Source organism: Alternaria alternata (assembly GCF_001642055.1).
Source record: "Alternaria alternata strain SRC1lrK2f unplaced genomic scaffold CC77scaffold_1, whole genome shotgun sequence".
NCBI classification, from domain to species: Eukaryota; Fungi; Ascomycota; class Dothideomycetes; order Pleosporales; family Pleosporaceae; genus Alternaria; species Alternaria alternata.
The window spans coordinates 264,016-281,143 of record NW_017306190.1 but is presented as its reverse complement, the minus strand read 5'-3'; the positions used below and the strand labels follow the sequence as shown (position 1 = coordinate 281,143).

The following is a 17,128-nucleotide window of genomic DNA, read 5'->3' as shown; positions in this document are numbered from 1 at the left end:
CGGCGGGAAGGATGACGTTGCATGCTTGCCCCGTGCAGCATCTCCACCGAACCACCCGGCATTGCGCAGTCCGACCACAACACGACTGACTACGTAGACAACGGCCACTACGATATCTACGCCTACAATGGCTGCCCCGCCCACAATTCCGCCTATGGAAAGCACCGATAGCTTCAACCCCGATCTAAACAACGCATCGTCCCCTACCCAGGACGGTGCCCAACATTCGCCCATTGAAGATGCAACTCCCGCTTCGCCCGAACAACGGACTGCGCCTCACGATGCGCAAACGCAGCAGCGCGTCCACGATATCCTGCACTCTGATGTGGGCGTTGCGACCCTTCTCAACCGCCTAAAGGCTAGCATCGCGAGCGCCAGAGTCAGTGACGGCCTAATCGACTCGACTGCACTCGGATGCGCTAACACGCCCGGCAGGACTTCGCCAGCTTCCTCAAGCGCCGAGGAGCCTTAGAAGAGGAGCATGCCGGCAGCCTCAAGAAGTTGAGCCGCTTGACCCTCGATGGCGTACGAAAGCCCGATACGCGGCACGAGAGCTACCAGACGCAGTTCGAGCAGGTTCTCCATGCGAACGAGCGCATCGCCGACAATGGCACCCAGTTCGGCCTTGCTCTGCACGCCATGCATGAGAATCTGCTGCAACTATCCAACAAGATGGATGCGAGCCGCAAGACGTGGAAGCAGCAGGGTCTCTCCGCAGAGAACAAGGTGCAAGACGCCGAACGGCTGGCCGAGAAGGCCAAGGCCAAGTACGACCAGCTCGCTGAAGACCTTGATCGCGTCAAGACAGGCGATACTGGCGCAGGCAGAAAGTTTGGCTTGAAAGGACCCAAGTCGGCCGCTCAGCACGAGGAGGACCTGCAGCGCAAGACACAGGCGGCAGACCAGGACTATGCCAGCAAGGTGCAGACGGCCCAGGTTTCTCGTAAAGAGCTCGTCGCGACTCTGCGTCCCCAGGCCGTCACTGCACTGCTGGATCTTATCAAGGAAACCGATGCCGCGCTCACAATGGAGATGCAGAAATACGGTAAGTCTGTTGTACCCCTACGTAAATCGTCACTAACACTGCGGCAGCCTCGTTCAACGAAAAGCTCGTCGTCAACAACGGCCAGGTTGTCAGCCCACAGCCGCTGAAAGGCTCAACCGCTCAAACTCCACCCAGCATCAACCAGTTAATCTACCAGATCAACAGCGAGCGGGACTTTGACGAGTACATCTTGAGCCATGCATCTAAAGCACCTATGGCCAGATCGGAGCTACAGTATGTGAAGCACCCAACACAGGCGGCGACACGGTCACATCCAACACCACCAGCGGCTTCAATTGGTAACCGTCGTGCCTCTATGCAGCAGCTGCAGAGTCAGCCGCCGCCCTCATTCTCCATGCCACAACCGGACGCGAATCCTCTGTCGCCCCAGGGCCCTCCTCCTCATGAGCCATTACAGCAACCCTCATTTGGAACTACCTCACAGCCGCCGTCTTCGTCACTGCAAACGCAACCATCGCAGCCCCCAATACCACACTTCACTAGCTCGCCCTACTCACCTGTCACGCAGAACCCATACTCCCAGCCAGACTATCCTCGTGGACCCGTTGGCCAGGCTACCGCACAGCAAACCAGTGGCGTTCTCTACAATAATGCTCAACCCCCAGTGAATCCTGTCTTTGGCGTGACTTTGGAAGACCTTTTCCACCGAGATGGCTCCCCTGTACCCATGGTGGTTTACCAGTGTATACAGGCCGTGGATCTATACGGATTAGAGGTAGAGGGTATCTATCGTATCCCTGGGACTTCGTCACACATTCAGCAGATGAAAGCTCTTTTCGATAGTGGTACGTTATGGTGAAGATCTATTGGCGATTTTAACTAATGCTGTGCAGATGCTTCCCAGGTGGATTTCCGTAACCCAGAAGCGTTCCAACACGACGTGAACAGTGTGGCTGGATTGCTGAAACAATTCTTCCGCGAGCTTCCTGACCCTTTGCTTACTCGCGAATTCTACGGCAAGTATATCGATGCTGCACGTATCGATGACGAGACCATGCGCCGAGACTCCATGCATGCGTTGATCAATGCCTTGCCTGATCCGAACTATGCGACGCTTCGTGCCCTGGTTCTGCATTTACATCGTGTGCAGCAATCTTCTGAAGTTAATCGTATGAGCACTGCAAACTTGGGCATCTGCTGGGCGTAAGTTGTCGCCCATCGAGATTTACGTGCATCAACTGACGTTATCTAGGCCATCCATAATGGGACCTCACAAAGGCAACAACATGGCCGACGCCGGCCTCCAAGCCCGCGTTATCATAACTATTCTGGATAACGTACTCCAGATATTCGACGAGGATTAAACATTCATGTTCCCAGGGACACAAGTTTTTTTCTGCCACGATGCCTTGGTACCTATCACATTCTCATTCAATCTCGAGGTGTGCAGTGCGTAGCATATTGTGGTCTTTATCTTTGCGGGACGGTTATCGTATTCATAAGTGGCATTCCACATACGGTCGTAGTAGAGCATGGGTATGTCAAAGACGATGTGGTAAGAGAATATGGCAGTTGCTGTAATTCTGGAAGCATTGGCTGTGGCAAGTACGATTGTTATGATTGGAAGTAAGATGCAACGACTCTCGTGCTGAGTTCGTGCACACATCTTTGACCTTTAGAGCTATATGAATTGACTGTAAAAGAAAGTTCAAGACTCGGGACTTGAATTGCATGACCAAAGTTAGTGGTAGCAGCCGTGATGCTTTGCAGTAACCTGCTAAGGCACCGTGTTTGTAGGTATGAATCGTCTTGGGTACTGTAGTGGGGAAAGCTTGCAGTGTGGGTCGCGCTTACCCCAGAGCCCCATCTACACAGCGGCACGCTAGCGGCTTGACAGGGAGAGCTGCAGTTGATTGAGGGGAAGCTTCCAAGCCACCCACCCAGACCGAGCCAAACACGACCCTCACCACCATTACTCCGCTCTGCACACGCTGTCAGAAGCAATACTCAAGTTGACCTCGGCCCCGAGCTCGAATTCTGACACCACCATCATGCTCACACGTCGTGTTTGTGCCAGCGTGCGCGGCGGCATCCTCTCCCCGCTATGTGCCACAGCTGTCCGGTCTCAGGCATTCGGTACCGGGCCTCCGACACAGAGCCCAGTCAGAGCTCCTACTCTGGCAGACATCACGCCTGATAGTGCTGCTAGCTTCAATGAGAAGCAGAAGAGCTTCCGTGACGGTCTGGCCGCAGCTCAGAAGCGAAAGGAACAGGAAGAAAGTCCGTCGCCTACCACCCACTTTGGGCGACTCAAGAGCGCTAACTCGATCAACTATAGAAGAGGCTCGCGCCCGTGAGCAAGAGAACGGCAAGAAGAAGGGCGGTGCGCTGTCATCTCTCATCTACGGTACCCCCGAGGGCCGCGAACTCGACAAGGACATTGAGCGCAGCTTTTCTCAGGTCCTGGCTCGCGGTAAATACGTCCACTCGATTGTGTTCCACGAAGTACAGCCAGACAAGGTCGAAGAATACACTGAGCTGGTTGGAAGTTGGTATCCGAAGATGGCTTCTATCCCCGAGAACAAGGTCCATCTTGTAGGTAGCTGGCGGACTGAAGTGGGAGACTGCAACACTTTCGGTAAGACTGCGATTCGCTCCCGGGGCTGTAGTTGTCACGTGTACTGACTATGCGCTATAGTGCACATCTGGGAATACCAACGCTACGAGGGTTATCACGAATCGCTACACAACATCCAGTCTCACCCAGAGTTCCCTGAGTTCGACGCCAAACTCAAGAAATTGATCATGTCCAAGAAAAACTCTCTCATGCAGGAGTTCTCCTTCTGGCCAACAACACCACCCCGCCAACTCGGTGGCTTATTCGAACTGCGCTCGTATACACTGCATCCAGGCAACCTGCTAGAATGGGAGACACATTGGAGACGTGGCTTGAAGGCTCGGCGGGAGGTCATGGAGGGTGTAGGTGCTTGGTTCGTTCAGATCGGCGATCTCAACACAGTACATCATCTATGGCAGTTCGCGAACCTAGAAGAACGCAAGGTTCGCCGCGAGCAGAGCTGGAGCGTGGAGGGCTGGGGCGAAACAGTGCACAAGACAGTGCCGCTCATCCAAACCATGAAGAGCAGGATTTTAATTCCTTGCTCCTGGAGCACTGTTGCTTAGGCTTCGATCAGACCGAGCTGGCCCCACACACCGTGTATCTCGGTATACAACGCGACCATACACTGCCTACAGTAGGTGATCGCGATACATGCCTAGCCACAAACAAGAAGGAAATAGGTTATGATACTCCAGAATGATGCTAGTCTGATTGGCGGAGTTGGAAGTGGTTTAGCATGTGATGCTACTTTTCAGCAAAGGGTCATACCAGTGCTAGTTACAAATTTGCGAGATAGCCTCTGACCAATATCAAATGATGATAGCAATCCTGCTTTTTTGTAAAACACCCTTGGATCGTGTATGACAGGTATGCTCCTTGCTCAACACATACGGTTTGCGCGCTACCGTAAAGGGTTGGCAAAACCGGGCGGCCAGACGCTACGTCATACGATGTTGCGCTTGGCACTCCACCCACAAAGCAACAACAAACGCCGCCCAAATCGTTTTCGCTGCCAGAACCCCACAACAGCTCGCCGACAGCTGCTGGTCAAAAGAGGAGCTACAAATCATGGTGTACATACGACAGGACAAGCTACCGAAGCTCAGGGAGTACAAGTACTCTGGCGTGGATCATAGTCTGCTTTCGCAATACGTTCTCAAGCCCTTCTATAATCATGTGGTCATAAAATGTTTTCCCATGTGGATGGCGTAAGTACTACTGGTGTCTCATACAGAGCAATGCTAACGTGTATCAGACCCAACCTCGTAAGTTTGGCTTGAAGCGAACATTATAGTCCCGCTGCAAATGCTTGCTTTTCCACTTACACAACTCCACAGATAACTCTTTCTGGTTTCGGATTCGTCGTAGCCAACTTTCTTACTCTGCTCTGGTATACACCAACTCTCGACCAGGATTGTCCGCCTTGGGTATACGCCAGCTGGGCGATCGGACTCTTCCTCTACCAGACATTCGATGCTGTAGACGGAAGTCAGGCCCGAAGGACCCGCCAGAGCGGGCCTCTGGGCGAACTGTTCGATCATGGAGTCGATGCGATCAATACGACATTGGAAGTTCTATTGTTCTCTGCAACGATGAACCTTGGCCAAGGCTGGAAGACAGTTCTTACGCTATTTGCATGTAAGCTAGCATAGACCCGTTACCCGCCTAGTTTTGACGGTCTTGTTACTAATTACTGCAGCTTCGCTGACCTTTTACGTGCAAACGTGGGATGAATACCACACACATACGCTGACTCTCGGAGTAATTTCCGGACCAGTTGAGGGTATCATAACGTTATGCATCGTGTATGCATTAACAGCCTACCTTGGTGGGGGTAGCTTCTGGCAACGCTCCATGATCCAAAGTCTCGGAATCAAAGAAGGCATCATCCCGGAAATTTTCTACAACATGGCATGGAATGAGTGGTATATGGTCTATGGAGGTGTCGTGCTCGTGTTTAACACTGTTTCGAGGTATGAACAATCGAGTCAATACGGAAGAGCAAACTGACAACCAAACAGCGCACTAAATGTAATGAAGGCACGTCGTGCCCGTGGTGAAAAGACACGCGTTGCTCTCCTCGGTCTCCTCACCTTCGGCTCCGCCTGGGTCCTTATCGTTGCATACCTGTACCTGCAGCCAATGATCCTGCACCACCATTTGGTACCTTTCATCTTCTACGCGGGTCTCATCAATGCGTATTCGGTCGGTCGCATGATCATCTCTCACCTCACGAAATCACGTTTTCCGCGAGGCAACGTGCTCATGTATCCTCTGATATACGGAGTCATCGACTCGCTCGGACCTTGGCTGCAGGAGCACATCGGAGTGGGCTGGCCAAGTGCCCTAGGCAACGATGTTTACCAAGTCGCCTTTGTGTTCATGTGCTTAGGCCTCGCTGTAGGTGTACACGGAAGCTTCATCGTGGACGTCATCTGGACAATCTGCGATTATCTGGACATTTGGTGTCTCACGATCAAATACCCTTACCAGCCAGTAGAAGAGAACATGGAAAGGAAAGAGCAATGATAGGCAGGCATGGAGCCTCACACGAAGAGAGGCATCGAAAGGGCAAACGAGGCCAGACTGGTTGTACCAACTGTTCAATCTGAAGTTCTTCTGCACGCCTGCTGGCGTTCACACTGGTCTTCGCGTGGTGGAACGGTTGGCTGACATATTCCTCATGAGGTCTCACAGCCGACCATTGTATCTATGATGATTAAGCTTTAATATCACGTTTCCAAGGACGCGATATTAAAGCTATATTATCACAGATACAATGGTCGGCTGTGGAAACTTAGGAGGAATATGACAGAATTATGCGATAACTATATAGATTAATTTCATGAGATAAACTACTTATCCTATTCTGACGAGTCGTTGTGTTGATGCTGGTAGCTCGCGGCCGTACCTTGCATTCCCTGCAAGTGCGACGCTAGACCGATGTAGCTCACCTCCGCGTTGGTCTCCGCAATCACTTGTCAACTAAAGTCAGGACTGACTTCCTCAACGCAAAGATGTCAAACTTGGGGGTCAACCTGGCTGTTACTAAAGACGGTGAGACCTACAACAAACTACAGCGCCCTGACGGTTACCTTATATCGACACAGCCACCTCCTACAAGCCCTCCGGCAGCTTCTCCAACGACATACAGCGGCAAAAGGAAATGCGCGCAAGAGGAAGTACCTGAAGTTAAGCGCGCCAGGATCGAGCGCAACACAGCGCACTCCAAAAGACGACCACGCGTTCTGGACTCATACCAAGAGTATGGAACACGGACGGTGCTACCCGGGCTCGATGGCGAAGAGCAGTTGTCCGACGAGTCTACGAGCGAAGCATTAGCATACCTTCACAGTGTCCGGTGAGTACTTGTTTCGTCGCTTGAGAGTCGCTCTTGCATATTTGGCATATTGAGTATATTGCTTACGTGTATGACAGGTCCGAAGCATCAGCGATTCCCACGTTGCTCGTGGCGCCGAACAATTTCAACGCCGGTGATGTTGATTCAGATGATGACGAACCGCACTACACAACTCCTGCGCACAAGCAACGCGTCATATATAAAGAGGGAACTTGGATTGCTGTGGATAGAGAACACGATGCTGCTAAGTGGGAGGAAGACCCGTCCGTTGTTGATCCTCAACAAGGTTGCAACAACATGCTTCTTCAGCGCTTTCAGAATCTCCGCATCAAGCTCGCTGAGATCCGGAAGCATAGACAGGTATCAAAACCAGCAAAGAAGTCTACAAACACATTAAAGGTTGGAAAGTACCAATGGTCGGAAATCATAGAGAGCAATTTCCCAAACTTCGAAGAGGTCGCCGACATGGATGAATCGACGCTGTATATTGCTCTCCAAGGATGCACGTTAGCCTTGGGACGATCAGTCGAGGTATCTCGTCAACAGAGCTGTTGGATATGGACTTTGTTAGCCCTGGTCGGAGATTTCGGAACTTTGGACCATGAACGCGTCAGCAGGATCCGGGATTTGGGACTCGGTGCTGGTCGACTAACGCGGCGACTCTGCACGGATCAAGCGAAATCGACGCGCAATGTACCAGAAGACAGAGATACCAGATCAGACGTTCCCGATTTCAATACCCGCAACGAAGAGGTTTCCACGAAAGAAGAGGGATATAATCCAAGCTGTGTTTCTGACGAGAAAGATGTTGTATCGCACTCTGCTCTTCCGAAGTCTGACGACGTCGTGCTGGCCCAAGACACAGTAACTGAAGAGGCGGATGATTCTGGCGCAGAAATGATCATATCCGAAGACGAACAACAAACCGAGGGTGTATTGGATGACGGAGGTCTTGAAAAAGCTCGGGCACGTCTTCTTGCACAACTCGGCGATCGCTTGGTACACTCCCAGATGCCCGTACCTGATACGCCGCCAACACAAACCTTCCACCATCTCTCGCGAGCCGAGGCTGAGAGACAGCGGCAAGAGATACGCAGAGGAGTGAATTTATGCGATATGACTCCTGGAAAATCGACACCCGCTTCCGGACCGCCAAAGACAAGATCACAGGCCATGACTCCATTGACCGAGAGTGACTGGAACACCAAGGTAGCCATCGACATGATTCTGACGGTAGTAGCAGAGTGCTACGGACAGAAGGACCTGCTAGAATTCCGAGCAGCATGGTAGCTGCAAGCACAGCCATCATTAGATACCCATGCATCAAACTAATTATTGTAATTCTATGACTATACTTTTGCTATGGCTGTGACGTCGGTACGTATATGCACGGGCCAAGTCGCGGAATAGAACGATTCTTTGCACATGCGCGCTTGCTCTTGGGCGATTGAGTCACTTTCCAGGTCCATGCAGCGCACTTCACCCCACTTTGTCTGCCCCGCGCTCTTCCAAGACGCCCTCCGATACACTTTCGCATTCCGCAAAGTCAGCCCAAAACCTATCCGCCTTCGCGTTCTCGCACCCCGCCGCCGCTTCTGCACACAAAATTCGCTTATAGGCTTCGACGATATGGGCAAAGAAGACAAGAGCAAGTCGTTCAACCTGAAGGTGCCCAAGGGCACACGCGACTGTATGTCTTGCTTCTATGCGCGCAAATGATTGACTGACTGTCCAAGGGACCGGCGAGGATGCCGCACTTCGCGATCACCTGTTCCAGACCGTGACGGAAGTCTTCAAGCGCCACGGAGCCACGACACTCGACACGCCTGTCTTCGAACTCAAAGAGATCCTCAGCGGCAAATATGGAGAAGACTCGAAGTTGATATACGATCTACAGGATCAAGGTGGTGAGCTCTGCTCACTGCGTTACGATCTTACAGTCCCGCTTGCACGATGGCTCGCCATGAACCCTAGTGTGCAGAACTTCAAGAGATACCAAATCGCCAAGGTGTACCGTCGTGACCAACCGGCAATGACCAAGGGACGTATGCGAGAGTTTTACCAGTGCGATTTCGACATTGCGGGCTCGTACGACGCCATGATTCCCGATGCGGAAGTCCTCAAGATCGCAACCGACGTCTTCGAAGCGCTCAAGTGGGACTCATACACAATCAAGATAAATCACAGGAAGATCCTGGACGGCATGTTCAAGGCAGCTGGTGTCAAGGACGAACTGATACGGCCAATCAGCTCTGCAGTGGACAAGCTAGACAAAGTAAGAAGAATAACCATAGTATTCTGTCAGTTGCTAACGCGTTGCAGCTACCATGGGTTGAGGTGAAAACAGAGATGGAGACCAAGGGACTGCCTGCGGACATTGCGGACAAAATTGGAGAGTGGGTACAGCGCAAGGGTGGAGACGATATCATCGAGTATCTCAAGACGAACGAGACTCTCTCCAAATCAGAAGATGTCATTCAAGGTGTTAAGGAGATGGAGCAGCTCTTCGCATACCTCGACGCTTTTGGCGCCCGCAAGAATGTCTCCTTCGATCTCTCACTCGCTCGTGGTTTAGACTACTACACTGGTCTGATCTATGAGGTTGTTACAGAAGGCTCGGCGCCGACTGGGAAAGGCCAAAAACAAGAGATTGGTGTAGGAAGTATCGCCGCAGGTGGTCGTTACGACGGGCTGGTGGGCATGTTCAGCGGCAAACCCATTCCCTGCGTTGGTATCTCTTTCGGCATTGATCGAATTATCAGCATCATGAAGGCCCGCGGCCAGTCGACACAACGCGCCAAGGACGTAGATGTCTTCGTTATGGCCTTTGGTGGCAAGGGCTTCACCGGCCTATTGACGGAGCGTATGCAGGTTGCTCAAGAGCTGTGGGCTGCAGGCATCAAGGCCGAGTTTTCTTACAAACTGAAGCCCAAGCTTCCACAACAATTCAAGCAAGCTGAAACAGCAGGTGTTCCGCTCGCCGTCATTCTTGGCGAGGACGAACTCAAAGACGGCAAGGTCAAGATCAAAACCCTCGGAATCAAGGACGAGAACGACACTGAGAAGAATGGTGTACCGGTCGAGCGGAGCAACATGATCGACGAGATTAAGAGGAGGCTACCAAGCGCGGCTTGATTGTCTTTGACGGGCCGGACATGCGGACTGAGAGCGCACTTATAGATACCCATACATAGACTACTTTCTACCGGTTCACTTAATCGGGTGCTCACAGCAGTATCCGCGAAGGACTAGGCATAGGGATAGCCTGCGACGACAAAAGCCTGGACACTCTTGTCCTATGGTCTCTGGCATGGCGTGTATCTCTCTACTTGGGTGGGGCACAGAGTTTCCTAGCATTACCTACGTGGGTCATGATGTACATATACGCATTCGGGGTATAGTGAGCTACACGACTGTAGTGCTTCCCGATAAAAATTCGTCTGGCGTTCTTGCTGCTCATGCGTTGCCAATGGCACCGAAATTATGATGCACATGTATATGAGGAAAAAAGTAAAAAAGATTTGTTTAATCTATGCAGTGGCATCAATGGAGTTCTTATATACAGATGTATAACGAAAAGAGAATTCCGTACCCCACTGCCATGGGTCTTCACTTGGAAATTGGGTAGTGGACAGCAGTTTGCATGTTTAGTAGCCATCCTTGCCCCACTTGTTGTATGTGTCGTGGAGCTCCTGCAGTCCTCATCAGTACAGTCAACTTTCTGGCTCACAATTGGCTCCAGCTTACCTTGGGGAGAGTGACATTGGGGATGACAACGACGTTAAGAGCGGAAGGCGCATCCTTCTTGACGCTGGTGTCACCTCCAGGGTGGTACTGGTAGGGGCCTGCTCCGCCATCCTGCTTCCAGGGCTCACTGTTTGAGGCCTTGGCGACGGATCGTTCCGACGAGGCGCTGGTGGGAGAGCGGGCTTGCAATTGTCAGTATGCGAAGGTTGGCGCCCGAGGCACAATCGAAATGGCAGGGAGCTTACAAAAGTGCCATCCTGCAAGACCGAAAACGCCGCTCATGATAGCAAAGAGCACCTGCAGGAAATCAGCTGTCCGTCTCATATGTTCCGGCGGGCGTGTCGGCATCGTACGTAGAGCTCCGGGTCGCGCTTTGCTCCTGTCTTGAGGGCATCCTTGCCGGCCTGTCTCTCGCCCTCAGCGGCGGCGCTGGCCCATCGTCGGAAAGCGGGCGTAGGGCGGACGACACGCGGGGCGGCGCGGAAGGCCGAGCGGGCGATGATGGAGGACATGGTGGGGTGCAATTGGCGTGGGTGGTCTGCGAGAAATGGGTTGCGTGCGTCGCGGGAGCAGTGGTTCGATGTTGAATCTCGCGGACGCCAAGCTTCGCGGCTGCGTCACAGCGACGGCCATTCCGGAAAGAGACAGGCGGACCTTGCAGTGCGCCGGGCAACGTCGAAGGGTCGAGCATCAACTTTATGCGCCCCTTTCAGCACAATCACACGTCTTAGTCGACTTTTCCATTAACCTTTGGCGCCGCCGCCCTTCCATTCACTCACTTCCAGTCGCTCCTTCCCCTTCCGCCTGCCGTCTTCGCCCACCTGCGCTCTCCGTACCCGTCGCGACGACGCGCTGAAATCCGGTCGCGCCTCCCCTCCAGCTCCAAGTTGCAACGATTTGATGTCATGCTGCGTGTAGAGATAGTGATAGCGCCGGCAACAACAACGACACCATGGCCATGACTCCGTCCGAACAGAAGCGCAGCTCCACTGGCAGCCGCGTGCTGGGCATGACGGGCCCAGCAGGAGAGCCCGGCCTGCCGCCGTCCCGGCCGTCGTCCATTGCGACTGCAAACTCGGGCAGCCAGAACAGATGGTCGCAGGCCAGCCCCGCGCGACGAGGCGGCATGAGCGTCGCCGGCAGTATCGGACACCAGAGTCGCCCAACGACATCGACGAGTAGAACTCATGTTCCGCTGGCCGCCCACGGATTCTTTCGCCCCATGAGCTCGCAGCGTCTCCAACAACAGCGCAACCAGCGCCCCACCTCCCTCCTCGGTCACAGCTCGCTCTACTCAGAGGCTACACACGAGGAGGGTAGCAATCCGTACCGCCAAAGCACAGGGTCGACACAAACAATCCGGGGTGCCCCGACGCTGGGCCTCCACCACGAGCATGACCCGCAGTCTCCGCCTTCGCGCGGCACAGACATTACCGACAGAGACATGCCTGACCGCACCACTGCCAACACCACGCCCACAGGCGCGGAGACAGTGCGTAGTCGTGGCGAAAGTATTACACCTCTGCAGCGGCCCAGGCCTCAGCATCTCGACCTATCCAACACCCATGGCCATAATTCCAACAAGGACCCAACGCCCAACAAATCCCCTCGTTCTTTTGGATCCAGCTTTATGCTATCTAGTCGCGATGGGCGCTCAGCTCAGATGCGACCCCATCAAGGACATGAGAAGCTTACGTCCGCCGAATCCTCCCCTAGGCTAGCCCGCAAGGAAGCTACCAAAGAAGCAGTCAAGCGGGAGTTGGGCAAGAACTATCAGTACTTCTCTGGCAATACTGCGTTTTGCTGGGGCGGCAGGCTACAAAATACGCGAGACCGGCCGGTTAACGTAGCCACGGCTATATTAATCATTTTACCTGCTGGTCTCTTTTTCGGGTTCTCGTTCGTACACCGTTCCCTGCGGCTGCTGTCACCTATGCTAACTATCATTACAGGGCACCTTGGCTATGGACCCACGTTTCTCCTTCGATACCCATTCTCTTTGCATACTTGCTTCTAGTTTCCATTTCCTCGTTTTTCCATGCGTCCGCTTCGGATCCCGGCGTATGTCATGCACCCTCTACATTCTGAACATCACTGACTCTTACAGATACTGCCCCGGAATCTACATCCATTTCCTCCGCCTAATCCTAATGACGACCCGCTCAATCTCGGACCTCCCACCACTGAGTGGACCATGGTCGTTTCCGCAACCGGCACCAATGCTGCTATGGAAGTGCCGACGAAGTACTGTAAGAGTTGCAATATCTGGCGACCCCCACGTGCTCACCATTGCCGTGTGTGTGACAACTGCATTGAGACGCAAGATCATCATTGCGTCTGGCTCAACAACTGCGTGGGACGCCGCAACTACCGTTACTTTTTCGTCTTCGTCTGTGCCACCACCTTGCTAGGGCTTTTTCTCCTAGGCGCTAGCCTGGCACATCTCTTGGTCTGGCGAGCACAAAATGGAGCATCTTTTGGTGAGGCTATTGATCGATGGCGTGTGCCCTTTGCCATGTGTATATATGGACTCCTGGGATGGTCATATCCCTTCAGCCTTGGTGTGTACCATCTCTTCTTGGTCGGCAGGGGCGAGACGACACGTGAATATCTCAACTCGCACAAGTTCCTTAAAAAGGATCGACATAGACCTTTTACACAGGGCTCAGTCTTGAAAAACTGGATCGCTGTATTGCAACGACCGCGTCCGCCGACATATCTGCACTTCAAGAGAAGGTACGAGGAAGGCGATCAGAGGTTTGGCCCGCGCAGAGATAAACGCACTGCACCTTTGGCTCCAGAGCAGCAGGGCGGCGGAGTGGAGATGCAGGATGTTCGCGGGTCGGAGGCGTTCCAGGGCCCAAGTAGCAGGTCTGGACATGACGCTGCAGATGCGACTGTGGCATGAGACGACGGTTCTGATCAGCTTAATCATAGATTAGCCCATCTTAAGTAATAACTCCTTCATGATACGCGATTGCATAGCAAGGCACCATTCGACCACTTGTATGCATGGACTGTGGTTTTATTTCAATGTGCCTATTTACCTAGAGTGTTTTTTTCTTCAGTGAACTTGCACCCAGAGGCGTGCTTATATGTGCTAGGGTTGAGACGGAGTGCTAGGGGTGCTGGTGCTGGTAACACTGGATAGACAGGGACGGCCTAATTGGCTGACTGACTAGCTACATGTGTTTACCTCCAATCCTCCATCCGTCCATCCATCTCCTAAGTCCGGCTCGCTGCACCTGCCAATGCATGCTCACCTTTTCTACTGAACCGGATTAACTGTTGTGCACGTTTCTACGCCTGCCCTCTGCCTACTGCGCGTAGACTTTGGCAGTGTTGCTTCGTGAGCGCCGTTAACCCGCCCAAACCGTCGACCTCCTTCGCGCGTCAGTGCCTCGCCCCTCAAGACAACGACCGCGACGCGTGCTGCAACCCTCCTTCTCCGCTACCATGGCCGAGCGCGATCACTCACCCACTTCGACATCCTCTACCCTCTCCAACATCACGGTGCAGACGGACAAGCACGGCGATGCTCGCGCCACGTCCAGCGCGTCGCCCTCCATCTCGACGCCTCCTACCAGTCTCGGCGACGAAGCCAGCGTCATGTCTGAGATAACCAAGATCGAACACGCTGTCGAAGTGTACGAGGAGGCTCCTGGCTTGCAGATGACTAGCGACACAGCAGCCCCCGCGCAAACCACTGCGCCCGATGCCGCCAGCAGTGAGATCCGCCGGCCCGCGAGGGCCTCGCGCAAATCCGTCACCACGTACAATGTGCAGATTCTCGCCGGAACAGCCATCCACACGCCGACCAAGTACCTCGAGAAGCATCACAAGAACGTCGTGCATGGCTCGCTTGAGAGCATTGCGAAGGCGGAGAATGCGACACCTGTACGGAAGAAGATGCTGAAGCGGAAGTCCGAGATGACGGATGCCAGCGATCAAATCGAGGAGCAGCTGGCTACCGAAGCTGCCCAAGCAGCACGACGTCGCACTTCCTCGCGCGTGACGGATCTTCGCAAGGAGGCCTTCCGCAACATAACAGGCAATAGTTCGGACGGAAGGGCTTCCAATCAAAGCACTCTACGACGTAGCACTTCAGAACCTTCTTTGAAATCCAAATCAGCTGCTTCCGCGGCTTCTTTGAAGCGCTCTCGCGCAACAATGGAAGATGGAGGTCGCCAACCTAACAACCAAGCGCAGGAAGAGAAAATCTTCTCGAAGCCCAAGTCGAAAGTCTGGCTCAAGCAGGGTCTATATGTGGGCCAGGATCGCGACTTTGATCCTCGCCTCTCAGAGAGCCAGAACCGCGCGAAGAAGAGAGCCAAGAAACCAGGGAAGGCTCACAGTTTACCCCTCCCGATGTTTGCTTGCGAACGCCTCTTGAACGAGGACCCCAAACTTGTGTTTCGCGACTTCAAATTGCCATTCGACACTTACAGCCCTCTACCCAGGAAAGTCAAAGTCGACGGCTGGGTTAAGCTCAACAAAAGTAAGACGACCGCGCTGTCAATCTGGTGAATGCCACTAATGCCTTGTAGACAGATTCATTGGCGACGCGTCTGCACTGTGGAAACGCGACAAGCAAGACTCTTCCCAGTGCTATTGCGATGCCGAAGACGGCTGCGGAGAAGCCTGTCATAACCGGATCATGGCATACGAATGCGATAACACCAACTGTCCCCTTCCTCCGGAATTATGTAACAATCGGCCATTTGCAGAGCTCAAGCGACGTGCTAAAGGCAACCGTTACGATTACGGCGTGGAGGTTCTCGATACGAAAGACCGAGGCTTTGGTGTGCGTGCTATGAGAACTTTCGACCCCCACCAAATTATCGTAGAATATGCCGGAGAAATTATTACCCAGACTGAATGCGAGCGACGCATGAAGCAGGTTTACAAGAAAGACAAGGTGAGCTGTCTATATCTTTGCTTGCCCACTTCTACTGACCCGCTACAGTGCTATTATCTTATGAGTTTCGACAACAAAATGATCATAGACGCAACCCGTGGAACGATTGCGCGTTTCGTCAACCACTCATGTGAACCTAACTGTGAGATGATCAAGTGGACTGTGGGCGGAGAACCACGAATGGCACTCTTCGCTGGTCCTCGAGGCATCATGACCGGCGACGAGCTAACCTACGATTACAATTTCGAGTAAGTCATTTTTCACAGCATACTCGTTGGACCAATCTGACATTCGCAGTCCGTTTTCGCAGAAGAATATCCAGGAATGTCGTTGTGGCACTGAGTCGTGTCGAGGTGTCCTCGGTCCCAAACCGAAGAAACCCATTGAGGAAAAGTCCATAGCTTCGGCTCTCATCGCTGGCACCAAACGCAAGCTTCAAGATCTGCTGGGTTCCCGGAGATCCGGTTCTGAAAGCACTCAAAGCTCCCCCAAGAAGCGCAGAATGCTTCTTGGTAACTCAGTTAGCACAAAGGCAAAGAATGCCCTTGCTCGATCAGAGTCTGCTCGCGAGCGAGCTGAAAGAGAGGCAAATGAGCTGTCGCGCCAGAATGCGTCTCGCGAGAACCGCGCGCTCAAACGCTCCAGTTCTGGTAACATTGATAAACGCACACGATCAACCAATTCGCGGGCGGTGCAACCGTCTACTGTCATTCATACCCGACGCACAACTGTCACCTATCAAAGGAAGGTTTCTAGGCCTGGTGCATTGAAAAAGGTTAAGCCCTCTCGACTACAATCGACGCTTAAGAACAGAAAGGCACTTCGTTCTCAACGACCAAGCACGCCTACTCGTGATACGGACACGGACATGCTGGAATCAGAGGAAGATGCTTCACCGAACATAACTCCTGCATCTTTGCGCAGTGCAACGAGGAAATCACCCCTTGCTAGTCCCATCTCCCAAGAGGATATGGCTGCAGTGAAAGGCCGTGTGTCTCGCAAATCTTCGATCCGGAGTGTACGGGGAAGGTGAAAGATCTATTATCAACTTCCCGTATACCGCAGACTTGTACCAACCTACGTTCTGCGGTAGTACTTGTCCAAGAGCATCGATTGATGTACTCTTACTAGGCTCTTTCCAGTGTTTTTCTAAAGGATGTGGGTAGATATATGTACAGATAGTTTTTTCCATTATCAACTATGGAAAGTGGAGAGAGACGGCTTCTTGCCTCAAGTAGCTGTTGTGATACGTTTTAACAATACTATTATTGTGTTCTGTTTACCTAGAATCTCGTTCTCAAAGCTGGCTTCTCTTTTGCAGATAGAACATTCTGCTAGTAAGAACTACAATGAAAGCCCGAAGTGATTTCTAACGGAATCAAGACGCCCTGTTCTCTGACTTGGCTGGGGGGACGTTTCTGGAATTCAATGTTCCTCGCACGGGCCCGCAGTATGCAACGGCGATTACCTTATCAC

The 17,128-nt window shown here is 52.8% G+C and overlaps 8 protein-coding genes across 8 annotated transcripts; 7 read left to right on the top strand and 1 right to left on the bottom strand.

The window, feature by feature from the left end:
• Positions 1 to 53: 53 nt before the first annotated feature.
• CC77DRAFT_1015125 (RhoGAP-domain-containing protein) lies at positions 54 to 2,728 on the top strand. The gene is made up of 5 exons (XM_018523962.1): positions 54 to 379; positions 436 to 1,045; positions 1,093 to 1,851; positions 1,900 to 2,209; positions 2,259 to 2,728. The coding sequence occupies exons 1-5, from the start codon at positions 128 to 130 to the stop codon at positions 2,368 to 2,370; spliced, it is 2,043 nt and encodes a 680-aa protein (XP_018391171.1). The 5' UTR covers positions 54 to 127; the 3' UTR covers positions 2,371 to 2,728.
• Positions 2,729 to 3,057: 329 nt separating this feature from the next.
• CC77DRAFT_1055875 (NIPSNAP-domain-containing protein) lies at positions 3,058 to 4,189 on the top strand (the record flags this gene model as incomplete). Its single annotated transcript, XM_018527858.1, has 3 exons — positions 3,058 to 3,286; positions 3,345 to 3,644; positions 3,705 to 4,189. 3 exons carry the CDS (start codon positions 3,058 to 3,060, stop codon positions 4,187 to 4,189), a joined length of 1,014 nt encoding a protein of 337 aa, XP_018391170.1.
• A 253-nt stretch (positions 4,190 to 4,442) lies between these two features.
• Positions 4,443 to 6,493, top strand: CC77DRAFT_5131 (ethanolaminephosphotransferase). Its single transcript, XM_018531988.1, has 5 exons — positions 4,443 to 4,834; positions 4,882 to 4,891; positions 4,964 to 5,264; positions 5,326 to 5,599; positions 5,648 to 6,493. Exons 1-5 carry the CDS (start codon positions 4,695 to 4,697, stop codon positions 6,153 to 6,155), a joined length of 1,233 nt encoding a protein of 410 aa, XP_018391169.1. The 5' UTR covers positions 4,443 to 4,694; the 3' UTR covers positions 6,156 to 6,493.
• A 26-nt stretch (positions 6,494 to 6,519) lies between these two features.
• On the top strand, positions 6,520 to 8,386 carry CC77DRAFT_1015123 (hypothetical protein). The gene is made up of 2 exons (XM_018523961.1): positions 6,520 to 6,987; positions 7,065 to 8,386. Exons 1-2 carry the CDS (start codon positions 6,644 to 6,646, stop codon positions 8,275 to 8,277), a joined length of 1,557 nt encoding a protein of 518 aa, XP_018391168.1. The 5' UTR covers positions 6,520 to 6,643; the 3' UTR covers positions 8,278 to 8,386.
• CC77DRAFT_5073 (histidyl-tRNA synthetase) lies at positions 8,312 to 10,284 on the top strand. Its single transcript, XM_018531961.1, has 3 exons — positions 8,312 to 8,677; positions 8,724 to 9,262; positions 9,310 to 10,284. Exons 1-3 carry the CDS (start codon positions 8,413 to 8,415, stop codon positions 10,120 to 10,122), a joined length of 1,617 nt encoding a protein of 538 aa, XP_018391167.1. The 5' UTR covers positions 8,312 to 8,412; the 3' UTR covers positions 10,123 to 10,284.
• Positions 10,190 to 11,262, bottom strand: CC77DRAFT_951728 (hypothetical protein). Its single transcript, XM_018535396.1, has 4 exons — positions 11,088 to 11,262; positions 10,980 to 11,031; positions 10,735 to 10,916; positions 10,190 to 10,679 (listed from the first exon to the last, which is right to left on the bottom strand). Exons 1-4 carry the CDS (start codon positions 11,244 to 11,246, stop codon positions 10,635 to 10,637), a joined length of 438 nt encoding a protein of 145 aa, XP_018391166.1. The 5' UTR covers positions 11,247 to 11,262; the 3' UTR covers positions 10,190 to 10,634.
• A 153-nt stretch (positions 11,263 to 11,415) lies between these two features.
• Positions 11,416 to 13,774, top strand: CC77DRAFT_977910 (zf-DHHC-domain-containing protein). The gene is made up of 3 exons (XM_018535987.1): positions 11,416 to 12,633; positions 12,687 to 12,795; positions 12,842 to 13,774. Exons 1-3 carry the CDS (start codon positions 11,687 to 11,689, stop codon positions 13,640 to 13,642), a joined length of 1,857 nt encoding a protein of 618 aa, XP_018391165.1. The 5' UTR covers positions 11,416 to 11,686; the 3' UTR covers positions 13,643 to 13,774.
• Positions 13,775 to 13,930: 156 nt separating this feature from the next.
• On the top strand, positions 13,931 to 16,955 carry CC77DRAFT_1089727 (SET domain-containing protein). Its single transcript, XM_018529486.1, has 4 exons — positions 13,931 to 15,232; positions 15,282 to 15,652; positions 15,701 to 15,900; positions 15,950 to 16,955. Exons 1-4 carry the CDS (start codon positions 14,191 to 14,193, stop codon positions 16,683 to 16,685), a joined length of 2,349 nt encoding a protein of 782 aa, XP_018391164.1. The 5' UTR covers positions 13,931 to 14,190; the 3' UTR covers positions 16,686 to 16,955.
• Positions 16,956 to 17,128: the final 173 nt, after the last annotated feature.

Excerpts from the sequence above, each read along its gene's own strand:
- CC77DRAFT_1015125 (XM_018523962.1), top strand. The coding sequence starts at position 128 with ATGGCTGCCCCGCCCACAATTCCGCCTATGGAAAGCACCGATAGCTTC. Across the intron at positions 380-435 it reads CTAGCATCGCGAGCGCCAGA|GACTTCGCCAGCTTCCTCAA; the intron begins GTCAGTGACGGC and ends CACGCCCGGCAG. Across the intron at positions 1,852-1,899 it reads GAAAGCTCTTTTCGATAGTG|ATGCTTCCCAGGTGGATTTC; the intron begins GTACGTTATGGT and ends AATGCTGTGCAG.
- CC77DRAFT_5131 (XM_018531988.1), top strand. The coding sequence starts at position 4,695 with ATGGTGTACATACGACAGGACAAGCTACCGAAGCTCAGGGAGTACAAG. Across the intron at positions 5,265-5,325 it reads AGTTCTTACGCTATTTGCAT|CTTCGCTGACCTTTTACGTG; the intron begins GTAAGCTAGCAT and ends TAATTACTGCAG. Across the intron at positions 5,600-5,647 it reads GTGTTTAACACTGTTTCGAG|CGCACTAAATGTAATGAAGG; the intron begins GTATGAACAATC and ends ACAACCAAACAG.
- CC77DRAFT_1015123 (XM_018523961.1), top strand. The coding sequence starts at position 6,644 with ATGTCAAACTTGGGGGTCAACCTGGCTGTTACTAAAGACGGTGAGACC. Across the intron at positions 6,988-7,064 it reads GCATACCTTCACAGTGTCCG|GTCCGAAGCATCAGCGATTC; the intron begins GTGAGTACTTGT and ends CGTGTATGACAG.
- CC77DRAFT_5073 (XM_018531961.1), top strand. The coding sequence starts at position 8,413 with ATGCGCGCTTGCTCTTGGGCGATTGAGTCACTTTCCAGGTCCATGCAG. Across the intron at positions 8,678-8,723 it reads GCCCAAGGGCACACGCGACT|GGACCGGCGAGGATGCCGCA; the intron begins GTATGTCTTGCT and ends TGACTGTCCAAG. Across the intron at positions 9,263-9,309 it reads CAGTGGACAAGCTAGACAAA|CTACCATGGGTTGAGGTGAA; the intron begins GTAAGAAGAATA and ends AACGCGTTGCAG.
- CC77DRAFT_951728 (XM_018535396.1), bottom strand. The coding sequence starts at position 11,246 with ATGTCCTCCATCATCGCCCGCTCGGCCTTCCGCGCCGCCCCGCGTGTC. Across the intron at positions 11,032-11,087 it reads AGCGCGACCCGGAGCTCTAC|GTGCTCTTTGCTATCATGAG; the intron begins GTACGATGCCGA and ends GATTTCCTGCAG. Across the intron at positions 10,917-10,979 it reads TCTTGCAGGATGGCACTTTT|CCCGCTCTCCCACCAGCGCC; the intron begins GTAAGCTCCCTG and ends GACAATTGCAAG.
- CC77DRAFT_977910 (XM_018535987.1), top strand. The coding sequence starts at position 11,687 with ATGGCCATGACTCCGTCCGAACAGAAGCGCAGCTCCACTGGCAGCCGC. Across the intron at positions 12,634-12,686 it reads GGTCTCTTTTTCGGGTTCTC|GGCACCTTGGCTATGGACCC; the intron begins GTTCGTACACCG and ends CTATCATTACAG. Across the intron at positions 12,796-12,841 it reads CGTCCGCTTCGGATCCCGGC|ATACTGCCCCGGAATCTACA; the intron begins GTATGTCATGCA and ends TGACTCTTACAG.
- CC77DRAFT_1089727 (XM_018529486.1), top strand. The coding sequence starts at position 14,191 with ATGGCCGAGCGCGATCACTCACCCACTTCGACATCCTCTACCCTCTCC. Across the intron at positions 15,233-15,281 it reads CTGGGTTAAGCTCAACAAAA|ACAGATTCATTGGCGACGCG; the intron begins GTAAGACGACCG and ends AATGCCTTGTAG. Across the intron at positions 15,901-15,949 it reads ACCTACGATTACAATTTCGA|TCCGTTTTCGCAGAAGAATA; the intron begins GTAAGTCATTTT and ends TGACATTCGCAG.